At 45.8% G+C, this 20,487-nt stretch overlaps 1 protein-coding gene across 1 annotated transcript in view; it reads left to right on the forward strand.

The window, feature by feature from the left end:
• The window catches only part of Fam47e (family with sequence similarity 47 member E), a 37,872-nt gene that overhangs the window by 15,256 nt on the left and 2,129 nt on the right, over positions 1–20,487 (forward strand). Inside the window, exons 4-8 of the mRNA XM_032916518.1 lie at positions 6,138–6,282; positions 10,036–10,137; positions 10,757–10,837; positions 17,669–17,827; positions 19,677–19,751. Coding sequence (XP_032772409.1) covers positions 6,138–6,282; positions 10,036–10,137; positions 10,757–10,837; positions 17,669–17,827; positions 19,677–19,751 — 562 coding nt within the window. The remainder of the gene's footprint in view (positions 1–6,137; positions 6,283–10,035; positions 10,138–10,756; positions 10,838–17,668; positions 17,828–19,676; positions 19,752–20,487) is intronic.

Here is a 20,487-nt window from a genome sequence, read left to right on the forward strand (position 1 = left end):
ATTCCTCCATATATATATGTAAGAACAGTAAGATTACAGGCTTGTACAGGTCTGGGGATTTGAACTTGGGACCTCACACTTGTGCAGCAAGTGCTTTACCCATGGATCCTTTTTCCCCAGCCCATTCAAAGACCTCCAGAATGGGGAAACCCTCACTCAAGTCTCAGGATGATTTTATCGATAGGAACCAGTGCACTGGGGTCGAGACTGATCCCTTTGCACAGGAGTTCACCCCTGGGAGAAAGGGTATTTAAAGGAAGAAGCGACAACCCAAGGGAGCAGGGATGGCGTCATTGGAAAATCACAAGGAGAAGCTTCCTGTCTCTCAAGATTGTTTAACTTTATGGTCTGCTAGTTCCTAGAAACTTCCTGCTTCTCAAGGTTGTTCTCTAAGATTTTAATCTAACTTATGGTCAGCTAGTTCCTGGAAGAAGCTTTCTGTTATCTTTACTAGGTCTGGAATCGTGTATCTAAGGACCGTATTTTAAGTCCTTTTATCTAGTTCCTTGGAGAGCAGGCTCAAGAAATGTGAACTTTTACTTACAGGTAGAGGGCAGGGTCTGGAATTTGAGGTATTTTTTAAACTTCTGACTTTTTTGAGCTTTTTTTAAACTTCTGACTTCTTAGCTGCATTTTTTTATTCTTTCACCTCCTCCTCCTCTTCCTCTTCCTCCTCTTTTTAAGATTTATTTTATTTTATTTATATAAGTACACTGTTGCTATCTTCAGACACACCAGAAGAGGGCATCAGATCTCATTACGGATGATTGCGAGCCACCATGTGGTTGCTGGGAATTGAACTCAGGACCTCTGGAAGAGCAGTCAGTGCTCTTAACCACTGAAAGGTCTCTCCAGCCCCCCACCCCATTTTCCTCTTCTTAAACTTAAAATAGTTGCATTTTGATTTATTTTTAGTGTGTGTAGTGTACACTTGGAGGACAAAGGACAACCTGTAGGCGTTAGTTGGTTCTCTCCTCCCATCATGGTCCTGGGGATTGAAGCTTGGCCAATCCCCTTGTAGCTGCTGAGCTATTTCAGTAGTTCAGCTCTCCCCTCTCTAAAGCCTGCTTGTCACTCAGAGCACAAACTGATTCTCTCACACACCCAAGTGTCACTCCTGTGCTCCGCCTTCTCCAGGTGCTCCCAGATGCAGACCGAAGTCCACACTGGTCTGCACTGGCCGTGTGCTCTGCTCTAGGGCCTTTGACCTTGACATTGCAGTCTAGTTTGACATCTAAGCGGTTCAATGCTTTTCTCTTCCGAGCCTGGGCTCAGTGTCCTTTTAACAGAGAGACTTTTTTGTAGACATTAGATGCTGCCCTGCATCCTCTCCAGCCCTTTCCCACCTTATTTTTTCTTTATATCATTCATGAGCCTCTGGCATGTGATTGTCTGCCTCAATGTCTTCCTCCTGCTTAGCTGAAGCCATGCAAAGATGGGGATTTTCGGTTATATACACAGCATACGGTTGAATCAGTGAACATTAATCTCCATATTTGATGATTAAAAGATATCTCTTAAATGAGCAGAAGACAAGTTAATATTTGCATATCTGGGGCTGGAGAGGTGGCTCAGTGGTTAAGAGCACCGACTGCTCTTCCAGAGGTCCTGAGTTCAAATCCCAGCAACCACATGGTGGCTCACAACCACCCGTAATGGAATCCGATGCCCTCTTCTGGTGTGTCTGAAGACAGCTACAGTGTACTCATATACAAAATAAATAAATAAATCAAGTTAAAAAAAAAAAAAAAAAATTTGCATATCTGAAAAAGGGTAGGTTCAGGGACTGTCCCGGTGGGATCCCTCCCTCAAGAAAAAGTATCTAGGATGAGGTTTTAGCCCAGTTGTTAAGTGCACTTGCCTAGTGCACAGAAAGCTTTGGGTTTAACCTCTGGGGTCAGATAAGCAGAATTGGTGGAGCATCTTGTAATCCAAGTACTTACGCGGTGCTGGTAGGAGGAGCCAAAGCTTCCAGTCATCTCTGCTATGACAGTTTTCAACCTGTAGGTCATGAGTCCTTTGGGCGTTCAATGACACTTTCAAGCCTCTATTTCTTTTAATGTAAATGTACCGGTTAATGGTGGTATTAGTAATAATGTCCTCAGCCAGAATTCCCATCTCAAGGAAGGAAGACGGGCTAAAACCATCCCTATCCCCAGCCCCTTAACCTGGCACTGTTCCTCATGAGTCTGCCATCTTCACACCTCCATAAGAGCTGAATCCCCCTAGGGCAGTCGTTCTCAACCTGTGGGTCTCAACCCCTTTGGGGGGGGGGTCACGTGTCAGATATTCTGCATGTCAGATATTTACATTATGATTAATAACAGTAGCAAAATTATAGTTACAATGTTACAGTTATAGTTAGGTTGGGAGTCATCACAAAATGAGGGACTATATTAAAAGGTCACAGCATAGGGAAAGTTAAAAACTTCTGTGCTACCATATATGGGGTTCAAAGACAGTTTGAGCTATGTAAGAACTTAACTTCTACAAAGACGCTGTCAGAAAGTCACTGTGGTGAAATGGAACAGCATATGCAAAGACTTCCTGTGACCTGGAAGTGGGATGATTGGAGAGGGGCCACTTGTGTTAGAGCTCAGAAAGCAAAGGCTTGGGGGCTTAGTTTTAAAAGGACCTGAAGGCACAAGAAGGGATCAGCATGAAGACCCTTGGGAGCTGTGCTGAAAGGAAGCCTCTTTTATTAGAAGGGGAATTTTTTTTTTTTTTTTTTTTTTTTTTTGGTTTTTTTTTTTTTTTGGTCCAAGATGTGGAAAGAGAAAGCCGAACCCAGTGCCTTTTTGTTCCTTTGGAGCTTCTTTTTTGGGACCAAACCCAATTCTGTGGAAGAGACCCCAATGCCCCCTTTTTTTTTTTTTTTTTTTTTTTTTTTTTTTTTTTTTTTCGGAGTTGGGGACCGGAGCCAGGGCCTTGCTGAGCAAGCCTCTTTATACTGAGCTAAATTTCTTGAACACAGAAACTTTTTGCATAAAACAACATGACAAGGGCAATCCTAATAGTCAGAGAGTGTCAACAACTCCAATACTCATCAACTGGTGAGCAAATAACAAAATGTAGCATAACCATCCAGTGAAATATTATTCATCTAAATGAAGGGTTTGTGCGTCTTCACAGATTATCGATGCAAGCTTTATGCTAGTGAGAGTCGGTCACTTAAAAACTTGACTGTGAGTTCGATCGGTAGCAGGAGCGGAGAGCAGACCCCAGAGAGCCCTAAGAGCCCCACGCCGGCCACTGGCCTAGTCACCATCACACCCCAGCCTTCGGGGCGGAGACTCAGCAGCCGCCCGCCGCCCCCGCCGCCCCTGCCACCGCCCCCAGCGCCGCTGACACCAAGCCCAGCTCCACAGCGGGGACAAGAAGGTCATCGAGGAAGACATATTTGTACACCAGACTGCCATAAAGAAGAATAACCCCAGGAAGTACCTTCGCACTGTAGGAGATGGAGACACTGTGGAGTTTGATGTTGTTGGAGAAAAGAGAGCGGAGGCAGTTACAGGCTCTGGTGGAGTTCCAGTTCAAGGCAGTAAATACGCAGCAGACCGTAACCATTATAGACGCTATCCATATCATGGGGCTCCTCCACGCAATTACCAGCAAAATTACCAGAATAGTGAGAGTGGGGAAAAGAATGAGAGATCGGAAAGCGCTCCTGAAGGCCAGGCCCAATAATGCCTGCCCTATCGCAGGCGAAGGTTCCCACCTTACTACATGCAGAGACCCTATGCGCGTCGACCACAGTATTCTAACCCCCCTGTGCAAGGAGAAGTGATGGAGGGAACAACCAGGGTGCAGGAGAGCAAGGTAGACCAGTGAGACAGAATATGTATCGGGGTTACAGACCACGATTCCGCAGGGGCCCTCCTCTTCTCCAAAGACAGCCTAGAGAGGATGGCAGTGAAGAGGACAAAGAAAATCAAGGAGATGAGACTCAAGGTCAGCAGCCCCCTCAACGTTGGTATCACCGCAATTTCAATTACTGACGTAGATGCCCAGAGAACCCTAAACCACAAGATGGCAGAGAGACAAAGGCAGCCGATCCACCAGCTAAGAATCTGTCTGTTCCCGAGGCTGAGCAGGGCGGGGCTGAGTAAACGCGGGCTCACCATCTCTACCATCATCCGGTTTGGTCATCCAACAAGAAGAAATGAAAATGAAATTCCAGCAATAAGAATGAATAAAGGTTGGGGATTTAGCTCAGTGGTAGAAGACCTTGCCCTAACAAGGGCAGGGCCTGGGTTGGTCCCCAGCTCCGGGACCAGAGAATGAATAAAGATTGGAGCCGGGCTGGAGAGATGGCTCAGTGGTTAAGAGCACTGACTGCTCTTCCGGAGGTCCTGAGTTCAAATCCCAACAACCACATGGTGGCTCACAACCATCTGATTCCCCTCTTCTGGTGTGTCTGGAGACAGATACAGTTTTTATATATAATAAAAAAAAAAAAAAAAAAAAAAGATTGGAGCCAAGTTTTAGGTGCTTGCTTTTGGCCTTTAACCAGATTTTAAAGCTATCTGCTTCTATGGTCAGGAGTTTTTATTTTTTAAGAAAGATGTCTTTTTTTGTAATAACAAACTTGATTTTTTTAAAAAAAAAAAAAAAAAAGGCCACCCACTAGGTTTAAAAGTCTTGCTGCTTTAAAAAAAACCTAAAACTACAACTTTCCTTACAAAAAAAAAAAAACAAAAAAAAAAAAAATTCCCTCCAAAAAAAAAAAATTTAAAAAAAAAAAAAAAAACAAAACAAAAAAAAAAAAAAACAAGAAAATGATTGTATAGTTCCAGTCAAATGAGACACACAGAATAGGCAAGTCCACGGTAACTGAAAGTAGACTCATGTTTACCAGGAAGGGGAGAGGGCAGAAATGGAGAGGAGCTATTCGTGTTTGGGGGATGCTCTGGAATGAGATAGTGTGTTGCTTGCATAACTTTGGAAATATTATTACTGGATTATATACTCTTTAAATGCTAAAAGAAACTCCTTTTGAGATATGGTCTCAATTAGCGCAGGCTAGCCTTGAACTCACTACGCAGCTGAGAATGACCTTGGACCCCTCCTGATCCTACTGTCTCTACTGTGCTGGGATTACAGGTGTGCACAGTCATGTCTTCTTCTGTGATGCTGGAGACGAGTGCAGTGCTCTGTGTCCACTGGATGGAGTGCTTTGTGTGCACTGGATGGAGTGCTTTGTGTGCACTGGATGGAGTGCTTTGTGTGCACTGGATGGAGTGCTTTGTGTGCACTGGATGGAGTGCTTTGTGTGCACTGGACTAGTGTTTCCCCCACTGGGCTATATTCCACAGTACAGTGTTTGCATTTAATAAGCCCTTGATGAGTTGGATGATGGGTAACTGCATCTGACATGCTCAGACTTGTATTTAGCAATGAACATTTGGCCTGAAATTTAAATAAAGGATTAAATAAATAAAATAAATTTAAATTAAGGATTGGGAGGATAGACAGAAAGATGCAGAAAGGGGTTGGGGATTTAGCTCAGTGGTAGAGCGCTTGCCTAGCAAGCGCAAGGCCCGGGTTCGGTCCCCAGCTCCGAAAAAAAGAAAAAAAGAAAAAAAAAGAAAGAAAGAAAGGAAGAAAGAAAGAAAGATGCAGAAAGACCAGTGAGAGCCGTTCACAACAGGCTAGAGAAGCAGACCAGCAGTTAGAATCTACCAGATATCCATGAGTCATAGAAAAGAGACAGAGAGACAGACACAGAGAGAGACAGAGACAGAGACAGAGACAAAGAGAGGTAGAAAGAGACAGAGAGAGGCACACACAGAGAGACAGAAAGATAACAGAGGAGAGAGAAAAGGAGGGAGGAAGGGAAGGAGGAAGGGAGAGAGAAAGAGAGCACACTGTCAAAAATCCTCTCTTTTCTAAAGATTACAGGTTATCTTCAAGTGCAGCGGCTTCTACCTGGTACATGTATTAATTAATAAGTAGTTCTTGTTACTTTCAAAGCTGACAGAACACTTGATACACTTGCTTTTCTAGTACTCAAGAGGAAATGTGACCTTTTAGAGACCTTGAGAGGGCTGATCATTTCCCAGTGATACTGGTTGAGATCCACTTGGAGTCATTCAGCCGCATGCTTAATCCTTTGATGATCTCATTGTGTGTAGGCCCAAGAAGATGCTGATGTCACGTTCAGGCCAGTGGCTTTGTGAAGAAAAGCCAAGCAAAGTGGATTCACTCTATAAAGACAGTCTCCTCCACGATGACATACACAGAGGAGTCAGCAACTTCTGCCACTGGGCTGCGGATCTTGTAAGTTAAAGTTAGCAGTGACACCTAAAGTTACCATCAAGAGTTGAGCTCAGGGGTTGGAGAGATGGCTCAGTGGTTAAGAGCACTGACTGCTCTTCCAGAGGTCCTGAGTTCAATTCCCAGCAACCACATGGTGGCCCACAACCATCTGTAATGGGATCTGATGCCCTCTTCTGGTGTGTCTGAGGACAGCGACAGTGTACTCACATACATAAAATAAGTAAATATATCTTTAAAAACAAAGAGTCAAGCTTAGCGTGTGACGCCCTCGGCTCAGTCCCTAGTGTGGAAGAAACACATCAAGCTTAAAGTCACTTCTATTAAATGTCATTTAGAGTCAAATCCTCAAATCATCAGCCATGATGGAAACAGTCTGCATAGACCGTCAAACAGTCATTGACTATAGAACGATCTGGGCACAGGGAACTTGGGCAAAGTTTGTAAGCTCAGAGCTATTTTGAATACTCACTTTTCTATCTTTTACCGGGGCTGTGACTCCATAGTTTCCGTTCCCACTTTAGCAACAGAAATTGTCCTCAGCATCCTTCGCTCCTGCTGCACTTCACGCTTCCAGACACACTTGTCTGTGAGTGCTGGTGACACGGGTGCTTTTCTAAAGGGCGGACATGTCTGCCGTGGTTATCAAGCCTCTCTGCACCTTTAGTCCAAGAACCCCAGTGCTTACGCCAGTCCCCACATCTCTGCAGAGTCTTTTGGTTCCCTGATGGTTTTCCTGGGTTTAAGACCTTCCAGTATTACATCCCTCTCAGATTTGTAATGCATTAGTAATTTTCTTTTTCTTTTTCTTTTTTTTTTTCCTTTTTTTTTTTCGGAGCTGGGGACCGAACCCAGGGCCTTGCGCTTCCTAGGCAAGCGCTCTACCACTGAGCTAAATCCCCAACCCCAGTAATTTTCAATCGAATACTTTACACATATATTCAATTTGTTTACCTGTGTGTGCATGTGTGTGTGTGTGTGTGTGTGTGTGTGTGCACATGCATGTGCATGCACAGGTCACAGTGACAGAGGACAACTTGTGAGAGTTGGTTCTCTCCTTCTGTTCTGTGGGACCTGAGCATAGAACTCAGCATATCTCACTTGTTGGGAAGCAGCTTCACCGGCTGAGCGAGCCATCTTTCCGGCCCTACTCAATGTATTCATTTGGTACTATTTCCTTAGCAAGGGACTATCCTCCAAACCCGAATATAACTCCATGGCTTTGAAGGAGAAGGGAGGCTTACCTGGAATCTCTAGGAGAAGGAAGCACAGCCAGATCTAGCTGCTGACGGCTTCTAGGCACTGTCCTCAGGTCTTGCTGACCCCTCTGTCCGACTTCACTCTCAAGTTTTCTTCAGGAGGTGATGGGGACCAAAGGTCATGGCAAAGTTAATTAAGCTTGCATTGAACCCATGAGCAGCCTGGTGGGGTGAGAGAAACCTTTTGCCGACAGGGCAGAACCTGGGGCTTGCTGCCGCTGGGTGGAGTGACCGCCATGGAATGACCGCCATGTAATCATGTCACCCACAGTCTGGCTTCTCTGTCCTTAGGCTGGCTGTGTGGGGTTGTCTGATTCCCAGCCCTTCACTCGGTCCTATTGCTTGAGATTGCTCTACCTGAGTGGGAAATCTAGGAACCCTAAGGAACATCCTAAAGATGGCTGCATAGAGCCTTCCTTACATAGTAGAGGTCGTGTTTTTTTTACATTATTATTATTATTATTATTATTATTATTATTATTATATTATTATTATACATGCGCATGCACACACACACAGATAAACAAATTGAATATATGTGTAAAGTATTTGATTAAAAATTACTAATGCATTACAAATCTGAGAGGGATGTAATACTGGAAGGTCTAATTATTATTATGTGTATGTGTATGTGGTATATATGTGTGGCTATGTGCATGCTACAATGTGGAGATTCGAAGACAGCCTGGTAGAGTCTCTTCTCTCCTTCAGCCTTTTTGAGGATTTAGAGAAACACTAGAAATGGTCATCAGTCATGTTTCCCACTGAGCCATCTTGCTGGTCCTGTTTCCTGACATTTGGAAGAAGTGGCCTAGCATTCCTTCCAGCCTTCCATACTGTCTCTCCTACCGTCTCCCCACTTGTGAATGAGAGCTGAATGCTAGAGGGTCCGCCCAAGACCCCCGAGCACCAACCTTCCTTGTCTGTAGTTCCATGTCCTCCCTAACAAGATGAAACCATAAACCAAGGGAAACATCAAATTTACATGCAAGTTTGCATGGGTGAAGGAAGAACATGGGTCACAAAACAGCTATGCCAGACACCATTTTGAGACAGGGTCTTTTAGTGGCCTGGAGCTCACCAATTAGACTAGGCTGACTGGCCAGCAAGCCCCAAGAATCTGCCTGCCTCTGCCCTTGCTGGGATTACAAGCACAAACCTTCTCTGAGGGTTTGAGGACTTAACTCAAGTATGTCCCAGCAGGCATTTGCCAACTGAGCCAGCCGCACAGCCCCAGCAGCTCCCTCCACTTTTTCTTACCCACAGTTCATCTCTGCAGCTCGTTAAGCTGGAGAAGCCTGGGAATGTGTGAGGAAACAAAGGTCAGTAAAGTTTTCTTTAGGATAGGAAACCAAAACAAAATGACACTCACAATACCACCCCTGGGACTGCGGCTCAGCTGTTCTGCTGTGTTTCCCGTCTCTCTAACCAGAGTCCTAGAGGTTCTTGAATTCTATATCCCAGCAGTCTGAGGTGTTAGCCTCCAGGACTAGCTTGCACTTTCCCTTCAACACTATGGGTTTCTGCATTGACTGTGCTTGCTGGGTTTCTTCTCATTGTTATCCCACGCCCCGTTCTGAGGCTGCTCTGTGAATTTAAGGCTCTCGCCCTGTTTCACGACTCCTCTCTGTAAATATTACTTCATCTCCAACTTCAACGCACCCTATCCTCTCTGTTTCCCAATTTTTATCTCCCAAAGCGGGATTCTTTTGACTCTAGTTTGTCTTTTAGGGTTAGGATGAAAGTCATCTCCCTGAGCCACTCAACACATCCGTTTCTACTCCTACCAACTGTGTCCAGGGAGCAGGAATGGACAGTGTTATTCTGAGTACAAAAACATTGAAATGGCCTCTTTTAGCTGGGTCATGGAGAAGCCATGGACAGATGGCTCAGTAGCTGGGAGAACCTAGGTTCATTTCCCAGCACCCACCTGCAGCTCACAACTGCCCACAGTTGCTGCTATAGGACATAGGTCCTTCTGGCCTCCGGAGACACCTGCCCGCATGTAGCATAGATTTTCAACAACATACACAGACACTTTTTCCTTGTTAAAGATATACTTGAAAAGCACTCTATGGAGAGATGGCTCAGAGGTTAAGAGCACTGACTATTCTTCCAGAGGTCCTGAGTTGAATTCCTAGCAACCACATGGGGGTTCACAACCATCTGGTGCCCTCTTCTGGTGTGTCTGAAGACAGATACAATGTACGCACATACATAAAATAAATAAAGAAATCTTTAAAAAAAAAAGGAAAGAAAGAAAAGAAAGAAAAACACGCTAGGAATATCTCTGCTACAATGTGTCAGAAAAATTTGTGTTTGGTCAGACAGTATTTCTTCAGGGAAAGAAACTGGCTTCTTGCAGTTTCTAAAGCTGTCAGTCTCCTTAGCCAGATACTTCTGTCTCCAGTGACTGCTCCCTGAGCATTTGGTCAACACTTCCGGAGATGAAGGAAGGCCATCTGTCCTCCATTCAGGCATTGTAGTGTTCTTTCAGGGAAGCTCGACCATCGAGGAAGAGTTCGTCCTGCAACAGTTTGACATTGACTATCAGACCAGACGCAGCTGTGATGAGCTTCACAGGCTGAGGCTAACCCAGGTAGGTTGAGAGCTGAGGAAGAGAACTGACGTAGTAAACCACAGGAGGCAGAATTGTGCTGGAAACCAGACTATGAGAGGCGACTCCAGAAAACACAGGCCACCACCAGAGAACTAACCAAAAATCTAAGGAAACTGAGTTATCTTAAAGCTTTTAACACTCTTGAATTCTGGTTCTCTGGAACTCTGGCTTTCTAAAATAGACTTCCCAGGATGCTATCACGTTTAATAAATATTTGATAAGAGAATGAATATTTAATATCTATGATAATGGTTTGTGTGAAGAGGGCATAGCATTTGGAATTGTTAGTGATGATCCTTTTTAAGAGACAGACTTTTTAATGTGTTTCCTAAATGGAAACTATAACATCTAGTTCTATTAATGAGTGCTTATTGCTTAGAATCAAGACTAAGAGTAATCCAACAATGAATCAGATTGACCACACATCTTTGCTGTTGTTGTTGTTAAGAATTTTTAAAAATCATTTTAAATTATGTGTGTGTGTGTATGTCTGTGTATGGATGTGTGCACACGAGCGCAGGTGCCTGTGGAAATCAGAGACACTGGAGCCCCTAAAGCTGTTATTACAGGTGGCTGAGTTCATGTCAACCTTCTGCAGGACAAACCCTGCATCAGTGGACCACCTTCCCAGCAAGAACGCTGTGGGCACGGGATCAAACCTCCGTCCTCTGGAAGAGCAGTAAGTGCTTTTAACCTCTGGGCATCTCTCTACCCCACAGCATCCCCCTCTGTCACGTTCTTGCTTAACATGAGCACATGTTGTTGCAAACATGGAAGCCTGTCAGGAGAAGCAAGACTTGCATCAGTGTTTTGGAGGGAGGTGGCATGTATACGGTCTTCTTAACTTTCCGTTCCACTGCCAGTGCAAATAAGCACGCGTGCTTCACTGTGCGAGTCAACAACAGACTTAAGTGCCTGTGTTGAGTGGGGAGTGTCTTCCCTCTAAGTCAAAAACAGAACATTATCTCTAATTAGCTCTGAATTACCCGTGGTTTTCTTTACACATCTTAACCACATAGCACTATGTCTCTGAAGAGAAAAACAGAATCAAATGTGTGCAACTTAAAGATTTCTCTCAGGGTGGGGAGATGGCTCTGTCGGTAAAGCGCTTGGTGGGTGAACATTACGAAGTGAGTTTAAATCTCTAGAGTGCATCTGAAGCCAAGCACAGTAACACGGTGTCTGAGATCTCAGCTTTCCTGTGATTGGATGAGGGAGTGAGGGATGGGGGCTGAGGGGAATCCTCAGAAGCTCACAGCCTGGTTTCTCTGCAGTGAACAACAGAGAGGAGAGCCTTACTTAAACTATAGAAAGTAAGAACTGGCACTCAGAGGTTACCTCTGACCTGCACATGTGTGTAGACACACATACGCCCCTGACACGCATGTACATGTATTCACACATCCACACATGCGTGTGCACACTCTTGCATACACACACAGTTTTTTGTGGGTACAGAATTCTAGGTTCACAGTGTTAGTTTTTATTTCACTAGTGTGAAGCTATTATTCCCTTGTCTTGATTGAATTATTTCAGATCACTCTTAGGAGATGCTTGACCTGTTGTTCTGAATGTGCTTTCTTTTTCTTTCTTTGCTTTTAGGATTTCTCTTTTTGTCAGTGTTTTACACACACACACACACACACACACACACACACACACACACACACGTACACCCCTCTCTTTTCAGACCTATGCTAGGACTTCACTGAGCCTCTACAGCCTATGAGCATACATTTTTCATAGGTGTTTTTTTCTTATTAAAATTATTAGTGTATATTACTTATACAAAGTAATTGATTGCATTTTGTCACTTCAGTACGCATGCACAGTGTACTTCTTTCATAAACTTTGTGGGGGAAATCTGACCATTAGTTCCTCAAGTTTGTTTTTGGCTTCAGCCCTCTCCCTGATTTGATTTGCTCATAAGGAGGCTTGACCCGCTGCCCCAGCCTGCTGCTTCTGTTCCCTGTTTCTTTCTTTTTTTTTTTTTTCAGAGCTGGGGACCGAACCCAGGGCCTTGCGCTTGCTAGGCAAGTGCTCTACCACTGAGCTAAATCCCCAACCCCTGTTCCCTGTTTCCTCCTTTGTTTATGGTTTGTGGTCGATAGGTCCTTAAACCCTGTGATTTCTATTCCTGAAATGTGTATGGTTTTGTCTCATGATTACAGTCTCCATTTCTAGGTGTCTGATGTGTGTGTCTGCCTACCGTGTCTCTGCTTAATCTTTGGAAGCATGAGCTACGGCTCAGAAACAGCTTTGGCGTCTTAGCGTCATAACCCCTGAATCTGCTCTGTGCCAGTCCCTGCCCTGAGCGCTGCGTTTTCCTGCATGGCTTCCTGTCTGATGGTTTTGTGAGTGGATGCCAGGCACTGTGGATTTCACCTTAATGGCCGTTTGGGGTACTTTTGCATTTTTATAATTATTTTTGAAATTTGTTCGGGGCTAGAATCAAGTTACTTGGAGAAGCCTGATCATTTGGGGGTCTTGCTTCCCCCCCCCCCCGAGCTGGGGACCGAACTCAGGGCCTTGCGCCTGCTAGGCAAGTGCTCTACCGTTGAGCTAAATCCCCAGCCTGGGGGTCTTGCTTTTAAGATTCCTTGAGAAAGAATAAAGTAATCTTTGGTCTTGGGCTAATTACTTCATAGTACTGTGCAAGACCTTAAGTGTGTTCTTCCCAGGATCTTGTGAACTTTTACATCTTCCAGGAAGAAGAGACTACTGAACTATCAGGTATTTCCCCTCTGGGGCATTTAGCTGGTTCATTGTTTGATCTTGGGTGGTTTCCCCGAGTATATGCCCCGCCCCCTACCACCGCCACTCACAGAGCCCTCTCTCTGTTCTGGGGCCGGTCCTGTGAACATCCGCTGCCCGACTTTCCCTGGATTCTTGATTCTCCTGTTTCCTCAGTCAGAGAGTCCCTTGGGCGGCTTCTGGGCTCCTCCTCCCCCTGTGCCCTAGAGACTCTTTTTTTCTGCCTTGGGCTGTTTCTGGGCTCCTCCTCCCCAAGTGCCCTAGAGATTCTTCTTCTGCAGTCGGCAGGCAATTATGACACTTATTTTGTTTGTCCCTGTTCTCCCAGGGCTTACTGTCCTGGTTACTGAGGCCTGGAGTCTTGCAGGCTATTGTTTTTCTCTGAGTTCCGAATGTGGAAGGTGGGAGGGAAAGACAGCCTGCTTTCGGACACGCAAGTCCCGTCTTTAGCTTTCTACCCACATAGAATTCTCAGCACCGCTACCTTCTGCCCTCTGATGTTCTTTAAAAATGTTTTCCCCCTCCCACCGTAGCTCTGCTCGCGCATTCTGTCTGTTCGAAGCCCCCCTTTCCCTGCGTGGATCTCTGTCTCCTTTTAGATGAGGGATATGTGTTTGTTTTATGCTAGGGAGGTTCTTTATTCTAGGTCGTTTGCTGGAGATTATTGTCTCCTTACTTCCCGTGCTTCATAGCACCGTGAGCCCTTATCTCTCCATTTCCCTCTTCACTCTGCATGCCAATTCATCCATCTGCTCATTTATTCATTCAACAAACATTTCTGAGCATCGATGCGTTCAGCAGCGTTGCTAGCAAATGACATGAAGCTGGAGGGCTGCCATCTTTACTAGGGTGTCCTCTGAGGAGACCTTCGTGCCCACAGACTGGTAAAGTGCAGAGATGAGCCACACTGGAGATGGTTTGAGGGGAAAGTTTCAACTTTATTGCACACGAGGACCATTTATATGGTGGAAGCCTATCAACTGTCATGGGTTAGAACATCCTGGATTGGATAGTGAGCGCTCATACCGCCAGGGTCTCTGCATAAGGAGCACATTAAAGGAGAAGTGGAGAGTGCAGACTCATCTACCGGCCAGGCCAGCTATCAGCTGTGCATGCTACTTCAGAGTTCAGTGTTCTGACTTCTGAGGCATGGCACACCACACTTGTTTAGAAGCACAGTGCGCTAAGTAGGCCGTCTGTCAGGTCATGCCTACAGAGGACTACTTCCTCCATTCAGAACTTACAGCCTAGTGAAGTCAGCAGGCAAATGATTAACCGCCACAGAATGATGCCTCGTGTGTACCCAAGTAAGAAGAAATGATCGGTCCAACAAATACACGGTGTGGGCAGTTTCGATAAAGGCTTCAGAGAAGAGATCTTGCTTGTGCCGAGTCATAGAAGATCACCAGTAAATGACCAACTTCCTCTCTTTGCTTGGATTCAAATTCTTTCCCCCACTCTTTTACCCCATACTCTGCTTCCCTACTTTTAGTTCCATGCTTCTTAGCTGAGGGAGAGTTTGCACCATCCCCCTCTCCCCAAGGATATTTAGCAGTGTTTGCAGATGGCATCTTGGGTTGTCCTACCTCAGCGGGGACCACTAGCATCTCATAGATAGAGACCGGGAACATTGATAAACGTCCTTCCGTGAGAAAGAGGTCAGCCACCTCTCGTCAGCCAACAGTGGTCAAATCCCAAAGGTCAGCAGTGGCAGAATTAAGAAATAGCACTGTAATTCAGCAAATATTTATAGAGCACCTGCTATATCCTTAGTGTCCTAGATGCTAGGGAGGTGCACGGAGAACGGCCTCCCAAGCTTGCATTCCAGAGGGCTCAAAGAGATGCAGACAGACCACAGAATATACACAGCACACGCGACAGTGACCAGCGCCGCTCAGAAACAGGAGGCCCAGAAGGAAGGGGCAGTGCATTGTGAGAGGATTGCAGACTTTAGACTGGGTGGTCGGGAGGATACCACCAGAAACGGCATCAACTAGGTATGGGAAGGAAGCCCGCGAGGCACCAATGCAAGTGCGAAACGTTCTGGAGTTAAACAGTCTGTCCAAAACGTCAAATATGGAAGCTGGTGGGAGAAGTGCCTCCCGGGGCTAGACTCAACACACTCTTCCCAAAATATCCTGGCCTCCTGTCCACTTTCCAGTACGTAGTTTAAATGTAGACAAGAGGAGTGGAGAGGTGGCTTAGACGTCAAGAAAGCTTGCTGCTCTTCCAGGGGACCCGAGTTTGGTTCCTAGCACCTATGTCAGGTAGTTCCCAACCACATGTAACTCTGTTTCCAGGAAACTGACGTCCCTTCTGGCTTCCTCCATACCAGTACTCCTGTGCAGAAACCTACACACACACACACACACACACACACACACACACAACACACACACACACACACACACACACACACACACACACACACAACAACACACACCAAAAAAACACCCACCTAACACCCACACACAACAACAACCCAAACACACACACAACATACACACACACAGACAATACACACACACAAAACATTCACACACAACACACACACAAAACACACACAACACAACAACACACACACAACACAACACCACACAAAACACACACACACACAACACAACACACACAACACACACAACACACACACCACACAAACCACCCCGCACACAACACACAAAAAAACACCACAACACCAACACACACACACACACAAAACACACACACAACAACACACACACACCACACACACAACAAACGCACAACTACACAACACACACACAACACAAAACACACACACACACAACACACACACACAAACACACACACACACCACACACACAAAAACACACACACACAACACACACAAACACACACAAACACAAACACAAAACACACACAAAAACACACACAACACACACACACAGACAACACACAACACAAACACAAACTCATACACACAAACACACACACAAACAATCACACACACACATACACACAACACACACACAACACATACACAACACACACAAATTTAAAATAGTTTAAAATTTTTTTTAATTTTAATTTCCCTTTTTTAAAGATTTTTTAACTTATTTATTATATATAAGCACACTGTAGCTGTCTTCAGACACACCAGAAGAGGTCCCATTACAGATGGTTGTCAGCCACTATGTAGTTGCTAGAATTTGAACTCAGGACTTCCTGAAGAGCAGCCAGTGCTCTTAACCGCCGAGCCATCTCTCCAGCCCTAATTTTAATTTTCATATTGTTTTTTATTTATTTACATTTCAAATGTTATCCCCCTTCCTGGTTCCCCCTCTGCAAACTCCTTGTCCCTTCCCCCCTTCCCCACCCATGGGCCTAGAGAAATGGCTCAGTGGGTAAAGCACCTGTGGCTCTCGCACAGCAGCTGGGTTCGGTTCCCAGCACCCACACTGTGGGTGACTCACAACTGCAGCTAATTCTAGCTCCAGGGACCTAACACTGACTTCTGCTCTCCAAAGGCATGATGCACCCAGGCCAACACTCATACATGTAAAAGAGAAAAACTTTAAAAACAAAGTAAGTGTGCTGAGTAGTGGGGCCCAAAACCTTTAATCCCAGCAGTTGTGAGGCAGAAACAGGCAAATCTCTGAGTTTGAGGCCAGCCTAGTCTATACAGTAAGTTCCTGGACGGCCAGTGCTGCACAGAGAAACCCTGTCTCCCAAAACCCTGAATAGAATAGAATAGAATAGAATAGAATAGAATAGAATAGAATAGAATAGAATAAACAATAAATGTGAGAAGGACTGAGACAGAATTGTGACTTCATGTCTCTGTGTTCCACCCACAAGTTAAGTCACTGTTTGCGATAAGACGACACACAGCATTGTCCGCAGCATCTGGCCGTGAACCAGCTTGAAGCTCTCCTTAGAGCAGTACAATAGAAGTAGCAGAAAACAGAGTGAGACCTGTTCTTCCTTCATATTTTCTCTCTCCATTAAAGGGCCAGAAGGTTAGGGACTAGGAAACAGTTTGCTCGAAGATAGTACAGTGCTCCCGAGGCTGAGCGCCGTGCTCCCCAGGCTGAGCGCCATGCTCCCAGACTGAGTGAGTGCTCCCAAGGCTGAGCGCAGTGCTCCCAGACTGAGTGCAGTGCTCCTCAGGCTGAGCGCAGTGCTCCCAGACTGCAGTGCTCCCCAGGCTGAGCGTAGTGCTCCCCAGGCTGAGCGTAGTGCTCCCCAGGCTGAGCGCAGTGCTCCCCAGGCTGAGCACAGTGTTGGGCTTAGTGAGTTTAACAATAGTTTAGCTCACAGAGTCTTCTTTAAGATTATCACTCTTAGGTGAAATATGCTATTTTTACCTGATTTCTTCCTGCTCTGCATTCGTTATCTCTTATAATCCTCAGGACACTCTTTCAGGGGTAAAAACCTGTTATCCCCACTGATATATAATTGAAGTGGGTGTCCTTGGACTCACAGCTACTGAGAGAACAGAGACTGAATTCTAGCCTAGGTCTGTCTGCATCCAATGCCCCATCCTAGGTGTCACTCTGTTTTCCTAGTTATGAATGTTCCATGCTCCTTTCATAAAAACCCGAAGTACGGTGAAACGTGGTAAAACACTTTGGCGAGAACTAGCCGTAAATTCTGAATCATGAATTTACATGAACACCTTTCATGAGATGAGCCTCGGGCTATGGAAACGACCAAGTGACGAATAAATACACCGGCAGCATCAACGCCAGCCCTGGAATTGTGTTACTTTCTCTAGAATCCTCAGCAGCCGAAGCGGGTGAGGATGAGGTACGGAGCCTGGTATCTGAACACCAACTTGTGGAAGAGGCAAAGAGCCGACGAACCTCTGGTCGACCCCAGGGTCTCACCCAAAGCTCAGGATTCGAATTTTGGAAAGCAGGTGTGTACACAGGCTGCGATCCAGTTGTCTGAGCAGAGGTGATCGCTGTAGGCTGGGCAGGGAGGTTCCCTCAGTGTCTGCAGCTGTGTGCATTCAGTGAGGGAGGCAGGAGACTGTGGAGAGCATGGAATAAACAGGACGTGAGTTCTGGCTTCATGGTAAACACAGTACCTCTATAAGACAGAAAAACCATCCTGTGTTTGAGACATGGTCTAGCTTCATAGCCTTGGCTGTCCTAGCACTCCGTTCATAGACCAGGCTAGCCTCTTACTCAAAGAGATCCTGATCCTCCTGCCCTGAATCGTAGGATTAAAGGTGTGCACCAGCCCACAACTACCAAACGTTCAAGGGCGGGTGAGGAGCGAGGCCCACCAAAGTGCACGTATCAGTTGTCCAAGAATTCAGAGCTGCACCTGGGCTGTTTCATTAGTAGTATTTCCGTTACCACAGAAACTCCCTCAGAGAGGGGTCAAAGGTTCAATGACCCAGTAACACATCCACACCGCTAAGACGTGGTCCTACTGTAGATAGGCTGTGTGCTTGCCTGTCTCTTGTGTACACACATCTGCTGAAGCAAAGGTCATCCCCGTTGGTGTGAAATCAGGCAGGTGTTGACACAGCCCTCACAGGACTCTGACGAGCTCATTGTGGACCTCTTCCCTTTTACAACAGACCAGAGTGTCTTGGGATCCGCGTAGGGAAACACGTGGGAAAGTAAAACTGTGTAGACGTGGCTGACACTTCCTTAGGAATTACCCATCAGGCTACTCGGCCGGCTGCAAAGGTCATTTTTCTCCTCCCAAATCCTGGGTATAGAAGACTGTTTTTAGGAATTGAGCAAGCCAGGACTCCATAAGCACAACATGCTTGGATAGGTTCCAAAATAAATAACCCTCGGTAGAATTTCCGATTGCATGGTTTCGGAGTGCCTACATTAATGTGAATTTAACTCATAACAATATTTTATTTTGACAGCAGGAGCTATTTATGGTGTCTGTCAGAGTGCTTGGAGTCAGCTGAAGAAGTAACAGCTCTTATTTCCCATTCAGGCAATGTGGTAGATAGAACTATGGCAGTAAACACTGTTCACTAGGAGATCTAAACACAGCAGACAATAGGATTGTTCTACAGCAATCTTTGTGGAGGCCTCCTCTGCCCTACATAGTCACAGCTGGCCTAGGACTCATGAGCCTCTTGCTTCGCCCTCCCAAGGGTCAAGATCATAGGCAGGCTCTGCCATGCCCAGCCTACAACGTAAACCACACTTTCAATATGCCCAAGGGAGGACTTAGCTTAAGCACAGAAGGTGCCACAGTGAACCACCATGACAGTCTTGCCAAGAACTCAAGAGATTCTCGCTGTCCTTGACTGACAAGGTTTGGAAGGTGAAATGACCTTAAAGAGTTGAACTGCAGTGTTGCAAATTTATACATCCGCTCTTTGAGTTCCAACAATTGTAAAGAAAACTCCAAGGGAGGCTTGCCTATTCGGAGGAGCTGGGACTGAAGCAAGTCTGTTGCGATTGGTTGCCCTTTGTAATTAAGATCCGTAACTTGTGGGCTGGCGAGACGGCTCCTTTGTCCCCCTCATTAAGAAATATTAAATGAAATAAAAATCAAAACCTGTAAGCTGTGGCTATATTGTATCCAACAAGTTAGTTTCTAGACATCCCAGGTCAAAGGTTTGACTTGTTGCTTAGCCTTCATATAAGGGTAGGGGGAAAGAAAGGGCAAAAGAATAAAACCAGAGGTTTTTGGAAACTCTCATCTTCCGTAACTGATGAACCGCACGGTGAGAAGGAAGCGCTTGCAGCGAGTTGTTCATGGGAGTCTCTCCCCTGATTTTTCACGGGCTCTTTTAGGAGGAACTGCTTGCAGACCTGCGTGGAACAGCCGCCTTTAAGGACTTCGTTCTAAGCAGGGGCTACAGGATGCCCAGGGTGAGTTATTCTGCAGAACCCTGCAGAGAGCTTTGAAGAGACAGTTCTGGATGAGAAGTACCCTAGCATCATGAGAATAGTCCCCTCCTCTTCCCCGGCACCCACACGCCTCGGGAAGGGTGGGTCCTTGGGACCAAAGTGAAGGGGGGAGTCGAGGTGCCTTGCACAGCCTGTTGCTAAGACAATATGTGCTCTCTAGGAATGCCTTAGGGCTCCAGTACTTTCAGGTCTAAGGACAAAGTCACATGGCTTGGGGCAGCATGAAATGGAGTGGGCACTTAAAATCGTATCACACAGTGTGAGCTCTGTCCAAACAGAAACACACGGTTGTCAAAGTTCATGTCTCAGGGTCTCCCAGCTTCTATTCTGACCTCTCCCTGATCCAGAAGGTCTGGCCTGTAATGTGGAAAGGGTGTGCCAGGCTCCTTCCATAGGACAGGCTCACACACACAGATCATACGGGGAGGCAGACCATAGCAAGCTGTGCACCCAGACAGCAGGACCCTAGGCATATGGTACCAAAGTCATAGCTAATGACAGGCTGTGCCGGTGTCTACCACCGTGTCCCTCAGGTTCCCAGAGGATGGAATAGCCAAGGTACTCCGATGTTGTTAGAAGTTCTCTTTTCTTTTTCTTTCCTTCTTTTTTAATGGTTGTTGTTTTGAGATGGGGTCTTCTTGTGTAGCCCAGTCTAGCTCCAAACTCAATATGTACCTGAGGCCCTAACTTCAGATTC

The sequence above is a fragment of the Rattus rattus genome, chromosome 11 (assembly GCF_011064425.1).
Source record: "Rattus rattus isolate New Zealand chromosome 11, Rrattus_CSIRO_v1, whole genome shotgun sequence".
Lineage (NCBI taxonomy): Eukaryota > Metazoa > Chordata > Mammalia > Rodentia > Muridae > Rattus > Rattus rattus.